The sequence below is a fragment of the Coffea arabica genome, chromosome 6e, assembly GCF_036785885.1.
Source record: "Coffea arabica cultivar ET-39 chromosome 6e, Coffea Arabica ET-39 HiFi, whole genome shotgun sequence".
NCBI classification, from domain to species: Eukaryota; Viridiplantae; Streptophyta; class Magnoliopsida; order Gentianales; family Rubiaceae; genus Coffea; species Coffea arabica.
This window is the reverse complement of record NC_092321.1, coordinates 524,881-543,286: the sequence shown is the minus strand read 5'-3', so window position 1 is coordinate 543,286 and position 18,406 is coordinate 524,881. Positions and strand designations below refer to the sequence as shown.

The 18,406-nt window shown below is 35.9% G+C and overlaps 1 protein-coding gene and 1 long non-coding RNA gene across 5 annotated transcripts; both read right to left on the bottom strand.

Annotated features, from left to right (window-relative positions):
- Positions 1 to 173: 173 nt before the first annotated feature.
- Positions 174 to 12,943, bottom strand: LOC113695584 (uncharacterized). Of its 4 annotated transcripts, XM_072054174.1 has the most exons (24): positions 12,514 to 12,934; positions 12,289 to 12,360; positions 12,042 to 12,085; positions 11,860 to 11,971; positions 11,678 to 11,749; positions 11,364 to 11,426; positions 10,603 to 10,680; positions 10,424 to 10,516; positions 9,035 to 9,154; positions 7,895 to 7,981; positions 7,449 to 7,658; positions 7,311 to 7,358; positions 6,349 to 6,603; positions 5,129 to 5,235; positions 4,339 to 4,583; positions 3,517 to 3,585; positions 3,355 to 3,419; positions 2,784 to 2,953; positions 2,586 to 2,664; positions 1,958 to 2,213; positions 1,591 to 1,636; positions 978 to 1,086; positions 615 to 677; positions 174 to 444 (listed from the first exon to the last, which is right to left on the bottom strand). In XM_072054174.1, exons 1-24 carry the CDS (start codon positions 12,838 to 12,840, stop codon positions 364 to 366), a joined length of 2,871 nt encoding a protein of 956 aa, XP_071910275.1. In that variant the 5' UTR covers positions 12,841 to 12,934; the 3' UTR covers positions 174 to 363. The 4 variants fall into 4 exon arrangements, with proteins under 4 accessions (XP_071910275.1, XP_071910277.1, XP_071910276.1 ...); XM_072054176.1 differs by lacking the exons at positions 174 to 444; positions 615 to 677; positions 978 to 1,086 and adding an exon at positions 1,093 to 1,232 and having other exon boundaries at positions 12,514 to 12,939; XM_072054175.1 differs by lacking the exons at positions 174 to 444; positions 615 to 677; positions 978 to 1,086 and adding an exon at positions 1,111 to 1,275 and having other exon boundaries at positions 12,514 to 12,939.
- Positions 12,944 to 15,977: 3,034 nt separating this feature from the next.
- Positions 15,978 to 17,845, bottom strand: LOC140010017 (uncharacterized). The gene is made up of 2 exons (XR_011817274.1): positions 17,509 to 17,845; positions 15,978 to 17,291 (listed from the first exon to the last, which is right to left on the bottom strand). It is a non-coding gene; the product is annotated as an uncharacterized lncRNA (long non-coding RNA).
- Positions 17,846 to 18,406: the final 561 nt, after the last annotated feature.

Genomic DNA, 18,406 nt, shown 5'->3' with positions numbered 1-18,406 from the left:
GTTAGACGAGGGTATGGTGGTCGGGAGTTCCAAGCATTTATCATTGTAGAGATGGCTTGACAGCGTCTCTACAACGACTGATCCTTCTGTGTATTTTTTGTTTTGTTTTATTTTATTTTCAGAGTATTGTAGTACTTCTTAACAGCCGTTGGATATTCTTTCGGACGTGAAAATAGATGGCGCAACTTACGACATACCATTACGGTTCTAAACAGACATAATCATCAATACAAAATGGCAAAAAGTCCTTTCACCGTTACTTGCAAATGATGTTCCCTCCGGGAAAAATCATCTTTTCCAATTCTGTAAATGGTCTTTGGAAATTTTCATGCGTGAAGAGTCTGCAGATTATCAACGACCAAATCAGGTTGACCTCTCAGATGCCAGATCCAGTAGCGTGCGGAAGAACTGGTGAGGATACAGGGGAGGTTCTTCTGCCAGTGCCTGACCATGGGACAAAACTGACTGATTAGATTTACTACGATGCAGAACTACTAAGGAGATTTAAGCATTCCTTTCAAGTTCCTTCCTCGGTTGACCTACGACTTCATGTTTCCCAAACAGAAATTAATAAGTAACTAACGCCATGATTGTTTATGATTGGGAACCATCACCTGATGAATTAACACGGTTGAAGGTGTCATCCCAGGCACCGTATTCACTTCAATAATCAGCACCTGGAATAGTCTCGCGCAATTAGAAGGCGACTCCAAACAACTCTTCATGTCACATATCAACATTTTTTTTATTACATGCAACTCAAGAACCTTCCTAGAATGATATTTGCTTTTCACAAAATTACTAGCAGCCGTAGAGGAGGAGACCAGCGGGATATACTACCAGTATCGCCAAATTAATAATGTTATACATGCTAATCCAGATCGAAACGTTCTCAATACTGCTTCGGAAATTCAGCATGCGTCATGAAAAACAGAGCTGAGATAGTTTGTAGCGTAATCAACAAAAGTAAATATTACCTCACCGCTGTCGGCATTGACAAATGCATCAACACGCGAAAATCCTTCTAACTGCAGTGTGTTTGCAATAAGTTCAATACGCTGTTTACACTTCTCCAGGGCCTCGTTACTGAGACAAGGTAAACAGCATCAACACAAGGAACAAAACAGTAAGCAGAAGCACGAACACCCACAAATAATCAATCTTTTAAAGAATGGGCCAAAATCTGATCAGATATTCCTAAGATAGGTGTAGAGCCCCATACATGTGCACAACTGCATGCAAATGAACAAAAAGTGAGAAATGAACAGATGCGGCCTGCAAAATTTTTAGATTGAGCTCATCAAAATACATAAAGAAGCTTGTTAATTTCCTAGGAATCAAGCTCTGCCTAGAACAACACTAAGGCCCCCTGGGATATAAAAGTTCTACATACAGCTTTTACTAATACAATCTGAAATCTAATGGTCAATTCCTGAATATGGTTTTTATTACCATCCTTGAAGTGTAATAACAAATTCCTCACGGACTTTTCCAGTACTTTAATTTAGTAGGAATTTCACTCTAGCAGATCACAAGCAGCCAACACATCAATTATTACAGTTTCTACAAAAATGAGAAGTGATAAAGAACCTGATAATTGAAAGTGGTGGTGGAGTCAAATTTATGCCAGTTCCACCTGCCAAGAATAATTAACAACATTACACACCTGCTATGCTTCATTAAGGCACAATGTACGCGATGTTGCTGCATTACATTTTAACTTACATAAACCTTGGTAAATAGGAACATAAATGCCCAATCTCGCTTGCACATAGATAGGTGCCCGGAGAGTTGGGATGCAAGTTGCATTTGGTAATTGCATCATAACTAAGAATGTTTGCATGCAAAACTCTCACTTTGTATAACTAGAGGAATGTTGTAACTCCAAAGAGAACGGATGACATAGCAGAAGCTCATATTTGATCCAAAATTGGATGAAAATAAGATTGGGAAGTACCTTGGAACTTCTCTTCAAGTGATAAAATGCCGCCAGATTCTTTCACAGTTATGCTAGGAGTCAACGAACGCATTGATCCACATTTTCCTATAACTCCAACTGTAACTTCTACCCATCTACTACGTCCTTCCCACAAGAGATGTTGCTTATTTTTGTTCTTCGTTTTGGACGAAACAACTATGTCATCAGTCTCGATATAAGGTTCAAAGATTAATAGCTCTGGAGGAGGGTTTGGCATCTCGATCATACCATGTGCCTATGTAGTCAAAGAAAAAGTTCACTCAGATGAAATTTTATCCTGTCTGAACAGCAACGATAACTTCTGCACTGGACGATTAGATTTTGTGCCCAGGTGGACTACAATGCTTTCATTGAAAAACTCTGCATATCTCAGGAGACACCAACCTCATTTACCAGTCTTTGACAAAGTTAACTCCCATTAAGAGTCAAAATTCTGAAGTGACAAGTCACTCTTGGTTGGAAAATAAGTCTAGGCAAAAGCTAACTTGGAAGCAAATGACTAACAACTATTTATTACTCAAAGGAAGGAAAAGAATAACAAGATCAAGAGACCTTCAATGGCACAGCCACAACCACAAAAGATGACTTCAGGCAAATGCATCTGTACCTTTGACAGACTATTTGGAGGAATTTGAGGAATACAGGCTTCCAATGCTTTCACGTATACCTCAAGGTCCTTATCACAGCTGTATGAAGAAACAATGTAATGACAATAAAGCAACCAAATACCATGGCAGGCATGAGTTATGAATTCTAGAATCTGCATGTACGTGGAAAATAATAAAATAAAATAAAGGTAACATACCATAATCTTGCAACCCCCGTAGAACATCCATCTCTTGCTGGTTTAACACATAATGTTTCAGTCTGAAGTTTGGCTCTCAGATCTTGCCAAATGTCAAGTACAGGTATTTTCAGCAAATCTCCTTTACTCCTCACTTCTTTGTTGATTGTAAGGACTCCACAATCCTTAAGCTGTCCATCCGTAGTAAATTAAGAAGTTCAACACGTTGATGCAAATGCACTTGTAGCATAAAAGCAATCTGAAGGAATTGTTCTTAACATCATATCACCAGGAAGGTTTCTCTATTAATCCTTGTAGGCTTAATGCAGTAAAGCATATCTCATGTAGAGGTAAGGCCATAATATGGCCCTTCACAGACCTCACCATATTGAGAATCCAATTCACCAATTGGCTTAAGAAAAAAAAATTAAATCTAGAAGATAAGACCATTAAACGATGCGCCCAAAGGATGAATCGAGTTAAAGGCATCAAGAAGCAAACGATGGCCTTACAACTGCAAATACAGAACTGAAACCCCAGAGACACAAGAATAGCGAGTACTCAATGAGACTTATCAATTTAGTTACCATACATTTTGAAGGGCATGCGATGTAGCAACTTTGTCCATGCATATTTTGGAAGCCGTCAATCCTGGACCTTCAATTTTCAAAAATAGTACATGATCATTTATTGTAACAGTCATGGACATCAGAAGCCTTGTACACTACATTGTCAAACATCAGCATCACATTACCAGTATGAGGAACTCCTTCAGCTTCTAGCAGAGACTGCAGGGTACCATCTTCACCTATGCCTCCATGCACTATCAAATTATACACAACGCGAGTTAGATCTTAGGAACCTTATAGTGTCTTTGACATGTCAATTGATATAAAAAGTTGAGGATGCTATGGACAAAATTCCCTCTGATCTTTTGAAGTACTATTAGCCCCCTTCCAAAAGTATATTAATCTCTGGAAATGATAATCTGAAATAACCACTCAATAAAATGCTGTACAGGCAGACTAGATTCTTGAGAAATGAGTATTTCTATTTTGCTTCCATACTGGACTTAACTTGAAGAGCTCTGTTAGAGTTCTTAAACATACTAAAAACTCAAGTTTGAACATACAGAACCAACTTATTTGTCTATCTTCAGCATATAGTACTTTCTCCACATTTGTTATTAGTTGAATAGTATGTCTACAGAAATATAAATTCTTTGATAGATTATCTCTTCTGGAAAAGAAGACATATTTCTAAAACCTTCACACTTTGAACTGAGCTAATGCTAACTCTTAAATGTATTTTTCTGATCCAATCTTGTTAGATTCACTAGTCATGTTACCAGGGTAAGCAGCAAACATGATCAGGAAATCAGAAAGTTGAATGAGCCATGGTAGAAGGAATGGCAAGAAGAGGAAGAAATGATTAAAGCTAATGTAGAACAAGGGTTTTGAGGTGTCTCCCATTCTACTGTTTCTCACCCACTGAACTTTGTTTCTGAAGGAACAAGTGCATTGTACCTGTCATTATCTTATTTATTAAATGCAGTGAATAGCTTTTGCATCAATACCTGCAATAAAAACTGTTGCCTGAATTTCCTTAGCCAGTTTGATCCACTGCTCCAAGGAAAGTCTCTTTGGTAAATCATCAGAAATATCAAATCCCCTGAACCAATTGTGTTTGCTCAATCCTTCCATGAGATCATCCATTACTTGTTTACGTAAATGAGATGTCAATGCTGCTTGTGTGGGTTCTATTGCCTCAATACATGCATCAAGAACTTCTTCTGTAGTATGTCTAAGAACAAGGGAATACCTGCAACCAAATAAATTGAGATATTATTTAAAAAAGACAGCTCAAGGCATTTTGGGTTGGTTTAAAAACTCTAGATTCTGCTAGGGCTTGCTTCTTTTCTTTCTTAAAGTTCCCTACAATTTGGGCCAGATAAGGGGTGGTAGGGGTTTACCATATCAACAATACCATCATAAGAACACATAAAGGAAAAAACAACAATAAGAAAACATGCTGATCATAAATTTACAATGGTAGATGGTAAATCTAGTTTATGTTTAAAGAACAAGTAACTGCACAAGGGTAATACATGAAAAAGTACGGCACAGATAGACAACTCAAGAATAATTTGGAATCCATGACAAGGTTATTTATCACCTATCATGTTCTTGGTTTCAGATCATATCAAATCATGTTCTTGGTGTTTCAGATCACATCAAATATGAAATATCACAACTCTCAGAAAAGGGCAAAAAAGAAAGAAAGAAGAAGAAACAAGGACAAGTTGACCATCAACAGAATTATACCATATGCTCTCCAATAAAATTGGCAAAAAATATTTTGCTTACGGTAATGTCCAAACCGTCCTAGAGCTCACTTTGATTTCCTTCCCAGTAGATTCCAAGCCAGATGAATAACCATTTGATGGGGCTAGTAAACAAGGTGTTACTTCAAGCTGTAGCAGCAATAGATTAATTGATATACAGCGTACTTGCATAAACAGGTCTACAACATATTCCAGATAATATTTAAAAAAAAAAGACACTAAACTGCAGGACAACAACAAGCTATAACAATTCTCTGGAACATAATGAATCAGAATGTACCATAAAATACAGCAAGAGGCATATAGTTACAACTTCCTTGTATCAATTTGACAAGTCTTTTCAAGGTTATAACTGAGAATTGCATATTATTCCTAGAGAGCTCAACAAGTATCTAAAAGAGGATGAACAATGATCATCATCAAAACCACTAGAATCGATGTACCACTGTTTCTAAGGAACCAACTGATCAGTAGATACAGAGCAGTCCCATCTATGAGAATGAGAATGACATACAAAATTATGCAAGTTATCAAAGGAAACATTAAAAAATAATCAAACAAAGCTGACTGTTTAACAACTCTAGTATCTGAAGATATAGAGCTTTATGGAGGGTGGATTTAGTGTACAGGCTATTGTTTCAGTGAGATTTCAATGCAACGTTAAACAAAGAGAAAGAAAGATTTTCATTTGGTGTTCAGGAATTAGAGGAACCTTCTGCTACAGTTCTTAAAGAATTAGTAAGGCAAGCTTTACAGAGAAATATTTACAACTAGGATTAGGGAGTTGTTAAAAAAGCGGCTCATCTTGAGGATTAGATGGAGCCTTGATAACTTTTTTCAGTTATCTAGGGCCAATCAACTATATATTCAATGAAGGTAGCTTAATACATGTCACTTAACTATTCATGACAAAATGTTGGTAACTCAAAATAGAAGAAAAATTGGTATGTAAATCTGAACAGAAAATATATCCAGCCAAGTGAATGTAAACTGAACACATGCAGCTTAAGTAAAAAGAGCTAATAACATTAAAAATGACTAACACTTCATAACTGCCTGTATTTCCACTGTTTAGCTGCATACATAAAAATAAACCTCTAAACAGCAAAGTTGAGCATGGCAGAACATTTATATTGTGATAGTTGGGAGTGAAATTAAGAACCATATTGGATTTCAATAATAGCCTAGTAAATACATACATGTTTGTTACATGAACAAGTGTAAGTAAAATATGTCACTTACATCATCAGAAGCTCGCAAGTTCAGCCAAACATTGGTTCCACTCATCAGGGATACTTGTCGTTCAGAAGTGTCTCCACCAAAGATAACAAAAACTTTTCTGGCATGTGGATTTACAGGAAGTGATCCCGTGGATGGCAAAGATTTGAATCTCCTTGATGACGTATTTGATATGATATTGTATGTCAAAAGGTTGGGGAATCGCAGGCAAGCACGTTGAATAATTGTCCGAAGGATATTTGAGTGGGAAAAGCCAACCTAAACATAATGAGATTAATCGGAAGATAAGAGCACAGGCACAAATGTATCATGTACTATCACTAAAAGAATTTAATTATTCTTTGCTGTTTCAATTAACATTCTAAAGGGTATAGAGAACCTTTGGCAACTGCAAATTTCCCGTGCAGGAGGCATCAAGTTCAAAAGATAACTTAAACATCATAGTCTAGCATCTTATTCTAATTCCTCAATCAATTTTTCCGAGTAAATGAACTGGTAAGAAAAGGTATGGGAAGGCACTAATGTGCTACAACATAGAGGTGTAGAACAGATCTATAATTAAAATAACAAAGTTTCTCTTAATTCTGTTGGCATTTGGGCACTTTTCCATGTTCCTCATCAATTCTTAAATCATCTGACGGGAAGAGATACAATGTGAGTAACTACAGATTACTAATCGGTTTTCAAATCTTCCAACTTTGTGGTGAAGGTAAGTCCTAAATTGGATAGTCATGGTAGGAATAATGCAAATAATCCAGTCTTAAAGATGAATTAAAACATTTATTGTTTCTCCATAATACTATATCTCTCCTGAGAATAATTTTATGTGCGAGTAAAATAAAATCGATATAACTTTGTAAGACAAAAAATATCAAATAAGTTTAATGGGAACCCAAAAAGTGACTCACAAGATGGTGCAACTTTCTCTTTATCACTAAAACTATCACACAGCAGATAAATAGTACCTTTGATGCTTGCTGAAATAAGAAACTTGTTTGCTCCATACCACTAATCTAGAGGTGCACAACAAAGAAAAAATCACATTTAAGTATAAAAATAAATAGCAATATCCAAAATTGAAGCACATTAAATAGCTCTCTCACCAAGTTGATATCAGTAAATAATACAGTTCCCAACTCAGACTTTCCAAACTTATTCTCTGGGAAATATGAGGCATTAACAGAAGGTGGCAAAAACCAACCATCAATTCTAGCAAAATCACGCAGGCCAAGCTGCTTAAATAATAATGAGGCTCCTTCTCGAATGGTTTTGATGACATCCAGTGGAAAACGAGGTGGAGTATGATAAGTGACCTACAAAATTTCATGGTCAGTTAGATAAATTCTAGGAGCAAAAAATGTGTTTTCAAATTCTCCAATACAAGGCAGAATATTCTTCAATAAGAAAAAGGCTGAAGATAAGCTAGAACAGAAAACAAATCTTAGCAAGAATGGAGGCAGCTATCACATACATCTTAAATTAATATATACACTACAGTGAAACCAACAGAATTTCTAAAGTATATAGTTAGAACCAGTCTGGGTATAACCTGCCGTGTAGGAAGGTACTTTCGGCGATAATTGAATATTGCATCCTGGTCACTTACATCAATGTTCCCAAAAGATTGAAGCTCCACCTGGTTGTAGATGCAACACATTGCAACCAGTAAATAAGCAGGCAGTTATTTGCAGATAATGGTGGCCGAAATATATAAATACAGTATCACCACTTAAGGATAGAGCCCAGTGACTCAAACATTACCTAGCCAACAAATGAAAAACTAATCTGATAAAACATACTTTTGGAATCCAGTTTCTTAGAACAATTTCATCACGTATAGAATAGACCACGAATTTCAGTTCCTTGAATAAGAGGGTAGATTTTAAACTTTTTCAGGGAAGGAATGCTCATTTTGCACATCAAGTGAGCACAGTTTTGAGTAAGATCCTTACTCCCAGATACAGGCATTTCAATTCTGTGATACAAGAAATGTCATAGAGATTTTAAACCTTTGCTAAATTGCTTATTTGAGAGGAATTCAAAGGACCTTCTTTCTCTCTTTTTTTTTCTTCTCCCAATCTTTTAAATTTCTTACTCTTATTTTCTGTACTTGTAGCCTAAGCCATTCCTTCTTTGACCTTATAACCATGTGTTTTAATGAGTCCTAATCATTTGCAGCTAATGAGCCAATAATTCTGCTGTTGTTTAGGGAACAGTTCTATTTAGGATTTCAAAGTCCTAGAAAGCCAAAGGTTCAAATAAAGTGGAGATACATCAAAAGAGGCAATAAATCATGTGCAGTCAGATCAACGCAAAGATTAATCTATACATATTACACCACAAAAGTTACTGATAGAACTCAATATGAGCAAGTTTTAAATTTCTCCTTGAAGGGGTAAACCAAATAGTCAATCCAACCCATTTGGAACTCCATGCAGCAACATTTTGCATAAATGAACCCAAACAAAAATTCACCTCTCTGTTTTATGAAGCAAGTTTTCCTATCCTGGTTGGTATACAAACCATTGATTGTAAGATATTAGGCACCCAAAAACAAAAGGGAATGAAAAACCCAGCAAACGTTTACACTAACTTAAAATCAGCAAATATGAATTTCCACTTGCAAATCATCATAAAGCCCAGATTGCAAAACAACACAGAGAGCAAATATATACTTAAGGACCATTACCTCAGTTGGTAGCAGCACAACAGGCTGGCAATTCAAATCAGAACCCACATCAAGGACAATGGCTGTGAACTCACTACCACCTTCAAGAAAAATTTCAACAAGGACCTTATCATCTATTCCCTGTGAAAAACAGAAACTGATATTGCAACATGACAGGCTATAATGATCCAAAGCTGTAATTCACAATAACACATATAATATTTCATGATAGAGGTCCTAGACATGATATAGGCCAAAAGACACAAAAGCACGCATTCTGGTGATGCTCAACTCTAGCAGTTCTTATGACACAATCTATATGATTTTATATCTTTAATAATAAAAAAAAGGGTTAATCACATTTTATCCCCTTAAAGAAAACCCCATTTCTCAGTTTACCCCTTAACCTTTAATTTTGCTCACTTAACCCCCTTTAGGACAAAATTGCCCTTGCATTATTTTGACTTTTCATTTACCTTGTTTTCCTTTCTTTTATTTCTTTTTCTCTTTCTTCTTTATTTAATTCTTCCTCTTTCCCACAAAAATCTTCACCTTAATGATTGAAATTAAAAAAGAGAAATTGCAAAGATCTATCTTCTCCTTAAATGATTAAAAAAATATTCAAATCACTTTCCTAAAATACAATTTTTTTAGCCTTTCAATTCTTTTAATTTTGGGTTTTCCTCTTTCTTTTCTAGTTTCTCATTTTATTCCCAAGAAAATATCTTAAGATGAAATTGTGACCTGATTAATAATCATCAATTGAAATTTGTGACACGTGGCATCATACAAAAAATCAAAATTAGTTTTTGATGCCTTTTAAACCTTCACCCAGAAATATGCAATTAAAAACTCAGAACAAAAATTTTCGTTGAAATGGAATTTCTATTGGGAAGGATGAAAGAGAGAAGAAAGAGAAAAAGAAATAAAAGAAAGCAAAACAATTTCATCTTATGATATTTTCTTGAGAATAAAATGAGAAACTAGAAAGGAAAGAGAAAAATCCAAAATTAAAAGAATTGAAAGGCTAAAAAAATTTTATTTTAGGAAAGTGATTTGAATATTTTTTTAATCATTTAAGGAGAAGATAGATCTCTGCAATTCATCTTTTTTAATTTCAATCATTAAGGTGAAAATTTTTGTGGGAAAGAGGAAGAATTAAATAAAGAAAAAAGAGAAAAAGAAATAAAAGAAAGGAAAACAAGGTAAATGAAAAGTCAAAATAATGCAAGGGCAATTTTGTCCTAAAGGGGGTTAAGTGAGCAAAATTAAAGGTTAGGGGGTAAACTGAGAAATTGAGTATTCTTTAAAGAGATAAAATGTGATTAACCCTAAAAAAAAGGTTTAACTGCTTGCCATTAAAAAGCAAGACATGTCCAAAAAATTGAAACATAGAAAACAACAGATTACCTCTGAAATAATTGCATTAGCTTTTTGAAGAGTGTCTGTAACTCCATAAGCCACTGTAACTCCAATACTGGATCCTGCTCGTGTTGGTTTTACCTGCATATCTTAGAAAATGTTATCTTTAGTATATTCCTACAATCATCAATGAACTTTTACACAGACAAACAAGATTCAAAGCTCACCACAACTTTCCCCTGCTCAGTGTCCAGTTGATACCTCGCAAACCACTTTGACAGCTCAGCTTCATCCATTTCACTCCCCTAGTAGTCATTACTAAAACTCTGTCAGACTAGGTTGAATAATCCATATTAGAATACAACGTGTTGGAGTTTCGACAAGAATGCCTGGTAACAAAAACCCATCCCTCAATTCGTTGCAAAAAGAGAAAATCTAGCTTAATCATTTCCGAATACCGCCTGCTTTACTTTTAATCTGCTTTCACCAAAGTAACAATAGTGCATAGAACTAATTCATACTATGTATTCATTCCGACAGGGAACAATAAATGCACTTTATAAACGCCTTTAAAGATCTTAATCTTTTTAAGACTGTCGCATCAAAGAAGGCATGTTTGCAAAAACAAACATTTGAGAAATCATCAGCACATTGACAAAGATAAGCAATCTCTGGTTTTGTAACAAAACATATCAAAACTCATAATCATATAACTAAGAACAAGGTAGAAAAGTACATAAGAGAAAAAAATAGCTGCTATATTTCAACATTTAAAACTACAGAAGGAAACATATCTCTATATGGTTATTGGCATAACAGAAACCTTAGTAGAAACTATGAAATGTCCATTTCATGGGGTTATGCCCATTTGTACCAAAAAATTCTTGCATTGTTGAAAACTCTCTTTTGTCATGGGCTCAGAAAATTGGGATACTAACAGTTTACACACCACATTAAAGGATGAAGCGTTAACAAAATGGATCAGCACCTGGACTAAAACGCTGGGAGCTGTCACGAACCCTTGTCTCTCAAGCTCCAAAGAGGCATCATACTGGCAAGATCAAGATAACAACATTCAGAATCACCTTGTAATTAGAGAATCAAATATTGACACTAAATATCATCTGTGCCTGCTATAACAAGGGGCATTGTGAGGAGACAAACTAGTTCAATGAATTTTGCAGCTTATACTGAATCTGTGTTTAGTATCCATTTTCCAGAATTCTAACGCATCCCATTGTGGTGGTATTGAAATTTTTGACAAAAATGAATCGAAATGGCACTCTGGAGGGAGAAATTTACTTTGTCAAATGCTTTGCGGCATTCCCTAGACTGAGTACCAACAAATGGGATGTTAAAATTTTCCAGTAGCTCCTGAATTATCGACCAAATTGGAGAGAGCAACATTAGTCACCAAAAGTCAAGTTCATGAGATTATCCAGGCATGTGAAGTAGCAGAATTTTTAGTAGTAGGAGAAAGATACTTGGATGCCACCATCTTCACCGAAGCGGCCATGTATAACAGGAAAAACTATGTCTACGGTGGCAGCAAGATGACGTGCAAACTCAGATAAAGACTCGAAACCTTGGGCAAGGCTGAAAAGGAACCGAACAAAACCTGTTATAGAAAAGGAGATCACAACGAATAAAATGGAGAATCGCTTACCTGTCAAGCTTGAAATCAAAGTCTGCAGGAGTGTTCGAATACATCTAGCATAACCAAAAGCAGTTTCCAGTCAGCATTTTGACATTCACAGAGTGTCTTTTCAGATTTTTAAAAAGAACAAAAAAAGGCATAACAAGCTTTAACATGCACAAGTTAGCAAACCTGCTGAAGACGCTGGCGGAAAAAGAGCATAAAAATTTTTTGTTGAAAAATGAGTAGAAGAATGATTGTAATGCACAGAACCTACCTGAGCAGAGGATATAGCATAAGCATTGAGGTTGTAGTCAATGTAGTAGCAGCTTACTTGCAAATCATCTCCCTGTTGAAAAAAAAGAAGAAGATAAAAATAAGAATTCTGCAAGACTGCTGGCTGCTAAGTTTATAAACCGGGGTAAGTCTGGAGAAGGAATTAACTGAAGAATAGGAGTAAGTTTGCTCGCAAAGCAAATCAATGAATCATGCGTTCTAGTACCTGAATGTGATCGAGGACTGATCTTGCGGAGTTGAGAGAAATTCCGCGCTCGGCGGAAGGACCTCCGCAGATGACTCCAACTCTGAGAATATTATTATTTTCATCGTCAATCTTAGTTTCGCCCAGAAGTTGGGTGCGGACGGAAGCTCTGACGACGGGTGCAGGAGCTTGGCAGCAGGGGCTTTGCCCGGAAGCAGCGTTGGGTAAGGCAAAATTGAGACGAAGACTCCTCCTCAATAAGAGTAGTGATGATGATGGCAGAGTAGCGGTGGGAAGCTGAGGGCTGAGATGACGGAGGTTGAGAGGAGACAGTGAATGAGCAGCCATGGGAAAGATGGAAGCAACCGAGGTCTAGTGTGTGAGTGTGTGCAGGGGAGTGCGAGAGCATGATCGATTTGGCGATGGTGAATTTAAATATTAATAAATACTAACTTATAGTCTACCACTCACACTCTACTACCAGCGGTCAGCGTGCAGGAAGAAAGAGGGTGACGAGAGACGGCAAACGGGCAAACGGGCAAAGGGCCCGTTCTCTTCTCAACATTTTATTTTATAAAAATAAAAATAAAAATAAAAATAAAAGCTGATTTTGTAAAACTACTACTGATTTATCAGATTTATTTTTCGGAACAAATAAATATTACACTAGTTAGTTAGTCTGCTACCACTTGTACCTTATACTTGGAAGTTTATACGTTGTTGGTGCCGTGCCTTTTTTTTTGTTTCATTCGTTGGATGATTTTTTGATTGTGATTCGCTGGATGATTGATTGCGGTGTCTGATTAATTTAATTGTCGGCCCTCTCCCTTTTTAATGTTGGTCAAGTAAGATTAGTTAGGATAAGCGGCTTACTACTCCACTTTTTAACGTATTCGACATTTTTTTCTGATCCTATTATTATTATTATCCTCAGTTTTTCTTTTTCCTAATTTTACTGATCACTGCTGCGTGACGTGACTGTGTGCGAAATCAAGAAAATTACTGCATGATATTTGAGATTAGCCCATTGGTTAGTTTATTAGATATTCCAACTATTCTGGTCCACGGAGTTCCATGCCACTGATCACTAAATAACAGTACAGTCTTTGGGTCATTAATGTGCCTATACTTTATTTATTTAAATAATAATAATAATAATAATAATAATAATAATAATACAAGAGTACTCCCCAAATTAAAACCAAAAAACATCAACAAATATTCAAAGGCAGATAATACAGCAAGACCAGCTAACCTACCAATATCTTATAGCATAAGATTCTTTTCACCAGCCAATTTGGAGGTACTCGATCCGTAGTAGTGTTTTCTACTCGGAAAGAAACAAAAAAATGATTACGTTTGGAATATCGGCAGCATTCGCAGTAAGTAAATGGGACATTTATTCAAAGATACAGCATATGCATCCCGGAGGACACAAAATATGCTCCTACTCCATCATATTAGGTGTGTTATGCAGAGAAAAAGAGACTCTTAATATCAGCAGACAGATATTTTCCTTCCAGCCCTTCCTGGGTAGCTCAGCCGGTGACCACATGCGGTAGTATCCCGTAGGTCACCGGTTCGAGTTCCAGTAACGAAAATGGGGTAATCCAACAACCCGAATAAGGGTTGGGGCCTGAAGTGGGGCCAGGTCCTTTTGATTGTGGAAAAAAAAAGAAGATATTTTCCTTCCAGAATTGCCAATGCTTGCGTGATACTACTTCTCACGTTACTAAATTTGGATGTTCTCCGGAAAGGGAAGGATCGTCGTCCTTGTCGGTCCAGACAAATATATACACGGTCTACGCGTGTAACAGCGACCTTTAAACGATCAATTGAGCCGTACTCGGGTCCATTCCATTCCCGAAGACAAACAAGATATCCTTGTTCTACATAAGAATGAGTAATGGCCAAAGAGAGGTTTTGAATTTTAATCCCATGAATAGGGGCATTTTCGAAATGTGAAATGATGTGGAGTTTATTTTTAACCTTGCGTACAAATGATGATAGCATGTATTTTGGTATATTTGCAGAAATTTCTTCATGTTTATACATTTAAAGCGTTTATTTATGCAGATATTTGAATATTTTATGAATGTGAAATTATTTTATGATAGTTTTTGTATCGGGTACAAATCATACAAGTTTATGTATTGGTGTAATTATTTAAATGGTGTTACAGACATATTTACTTGAAGTGTGGTATTTATTGTGCAATTGAAATGAAGACACATTCCTGTAATCTTACTTTCAAGAATGGAGGGTTTAGAGATGAGAGAGTTGTTTAAGTATAGAGGGACGGTTTTAGGCTAAACAGAGCATCAAGCCGTTTGAGAATATTCAATTGCCTTAAACATATTCAATTGTTTTTGCCATTTATATCTCAATTAAATTGAAGAAAACGTGGGTATGTTAATGAATTAATGCCTCAGCATCGATTATGGTTGTTCGAATGCCTTCTCCTTCACATTCTTCAGTTTTTTTTCCTTTTGGCTTTCAGGATTGGGCTATTTTTACTACCTTTATACTCCGCATCCCAAAATAATTTTCGGGTGAAACTATTCTTGGTGGTTCAACTTAAGGTGAGTTTTGTTCCTTAATTTTATTGTTTATGTGGGTGGGTTTGGTGTAGTGTAGCATTCGATGACTGCTTCCATCGCAAAATTTGAAACTATGGTTACGTAATTTAAGTATAATATTATGATTTTTTTTCACGAATTTGGTTGGTCTGTGTAATTTGAATAGTGTGATTATGATGTAATAGGTTTGGAATAATTGCAAGAAAAAGTTTTTCGAGGATACTTGGAATAAGGTAAGCCAAAAAAGCATCTTAATTAGTTCAGTTATGGTGTGTTTTCTGTTGCATGTAGTAAGTGATTCATATATGGAATTCATTTTGATAGTGAAGCATTGTGAATTAGTAGGTTACATGGTATACTGATGATTTGAATTTGAATTATTTAACCACTGATGAATTAATAGAATAAACATTTCTAAGCCATTCATATTGGTAATGTTTTACATATACCTTCTAATTAAGCAGAAGTAATAGAAATAATTCAATTTTTTTAGGCAATGACGAAATTGTAGAAATTCCTTCAAGCAAACAACTTCAATAAGTGCTTTCTTATATTATAGAACAATGAATGCTTTCTTATGCAGATAAATAAAACTAAAAATTACTACAAAAAACTAAAAAGATGAACAAAAAAATCAAAAAGATGTGAAACAAAATCTCACACCATAAAAGAATGAGTGTGGCTATGAATTTTAACCTCAAAAATAGACATATAGTTAATGAAATTACTTGTAATCCATGAAATGTAAATTGAATAATAATCTGAAGAAAGGAAAACTTAAATGACTTTTTTTACATGTATTATAATCCTTATTGATCGACAGGTTGATTAATATTTAACCCCAAGAACAGACATATAACTAATGAAATTACTTGTAATCTATGAAATGCAAATTGAATAATAATATAAAGAAAGGGAGATTTAAATGACCTTTATAGAAAATCTATTATTGAAACATATGTTATGAAATATTATCGTTTAGTATGATATCTCACTCTTATCTTCGTTCACTTACTCTCCTACTAGTTTAAATACTTTCGAAATTCCATAAAATAACAACACAACCACCAACAAATAACTATGTTAAAATTCTCTTTAATCATAGACACCAAACACCCGCACATCCTCCCTAAAAATAATGATATACTAACAAGAAATACAACAGAATGAAACTGAAATAGTGAACGCTTGCCAAGGAGCTTTGAGTAAATGGCCAAAATAGTTACTAAACTATTTAAAATAGTATAGTTTGGTCATTCAACATTTTTCGTGGCCAAAAGTGACCTGGATTATTCAAACTCTGATGGCTTCATCTTTATCCTTGCCTTCATTTTATTATTTGCCTGAGATCCTTCCTATCTATCATGTTCACCTTCTCTGCTGACCTTAATAAGTTAGAGCAATCAAGCGCATTTTTCCATTTCATAATCTAGACACATTATTGAATTTTGCTCGTCGGTTATTTCATCCCGTCAATCGTGTCATTGTAGTTTAGCTTTATTTATACTACCTTTTGGAGTGCAAAATCTTTCAAGATATTTTAAGACCTAATTAATGGTACTCATTGTAACAGAGTAGACATCTATCAATAACACAATTTTCATGGTGAAAATTAGGAACATTAGAAGCCGAGCAACAGGGCCTTTGGATTTCTTTCGTTTTTTCCTTTCAACAAGAACCTTTCAAATGCTTGGAGTGATCAAGAAGCTTGGAGTGATCCACTTGTCTACTTTATTGCCATGGTATCATATCTTGTAGTAGCCAAAAAACAAAGAGCTAGTTGCTGCACAGTCCAAGAACTATCTAGCAAACTTTTGATAAAGATGAAGCCATTAGAGTTTGACTAATCCAGGTCACTTTTAACAGAAGCGTGGTCTTCCATGCACCCTACAGAAATGTAGTGGACGACTTTAAGTAAGTGCTTGTCATACAGAAAGTTATATGGAAGATGGTTTCAATAGCAGCAGGAGAAGACCGTCAGGTAAAAAAGAGCTAGAGTAGTGGCTTGAAGTTTCTGTTGAGGTAGTAAGTTGGAGATGAGAGTGAAAAACATCTAGAGTTACTGCACCAATCTCACTTCCCACTCGAATGACTAGTGCTGACCAATAGAACAAGATTAAGTGGAAAAAGACCATTTACCAGAGGAGTCAAGCTATCAAACTCCTTGACAACATCAGCGAACTTTGCACCATCTTCCTCGTCAACTGCAGTAGCCAAATCCTGATATGCCGCAGAAAAAAAATATGGGCATTTTCTTCAAACCATGAAGTTACATGCCAAAGGCCTCTATGATGATGTATCAACTCAGGAAACAATGATATAGTAGACTAAAAAAGAATTGCAGTGACAAGAATCCGTGCAAGCATAATGAGGATTGCATGTTAAGAACCCAAAGGTTACTGACACATATTGTTCTTTCGCAGTGATAAATACTTACAGCTAAAAATCTGTACTCCCTTGTTCTGGGAAAAGTGGGATCTAGGTCCTGTAAAAGCAAATGAATGCCAAGTAACCTTCAAACGATACAACACCAATAGACCTGATATTTCTCCAGTGCATCAGTTATTGCAACAGCATCCCCTCTGCAAAGTTGGCAAAGTCCAGCACTAAGGATATTCTTGACCGAGTGGCGAGCTATTTCTTCATGAAGCTCAATTGCTTTCAGATAACTAACTGAACAAGATTTTGTTTGGTTCCGAGGTGTATTCTATTTCTAGTGTCTGGTATAATCAATTTCTAAATGTCATAATCAAGCTTTCCTTAATATTTTACGAGGAATGGGATTTGTAGGGAAAAAAAAAATTGGGAATGAAGTTTTTAGGGAGAAAGGAGTTTGTAATTCTACGCGCCAAAGGAAAACGGATTCTACTTGAAGCCCCTTGGTAATAATTGCCTTCAAGGGGGTTGGGCCGGATTCACAAGTCATCTTAGAAGAGGAGTTCGTAGTGATCTCGATTAATTTCTTATCAAGAGTCGTGGCCCAATCTTAGATTCAAAAGGGCCGCTACAACGTCGTCGTTACTATGTACAACAAATTAACAATGCAGTTCACTATATACATATATGTACAGATCTGCCCATGAACAAATGGGTGTTGCTGTGTAATGGGAAGTAGCAGCAGAGTAGGGAGGAATCAGTGCCTTCCTCGCATATAGCAACCGTCAAGGTTAATGTGAGAGAGACATATGCTTAATTACTTTCTTTTTGAGTTGAGTCGGCCGGCCGACGAAGTTGAATTGTTGTTGATGGCGTGGTCCATAGGTTCCAACAAATTGCAGCGTCTCTGTCGAGTCGCACAAGTGACAAGCCTCATTCTTCGGGTATCAATCATCTTT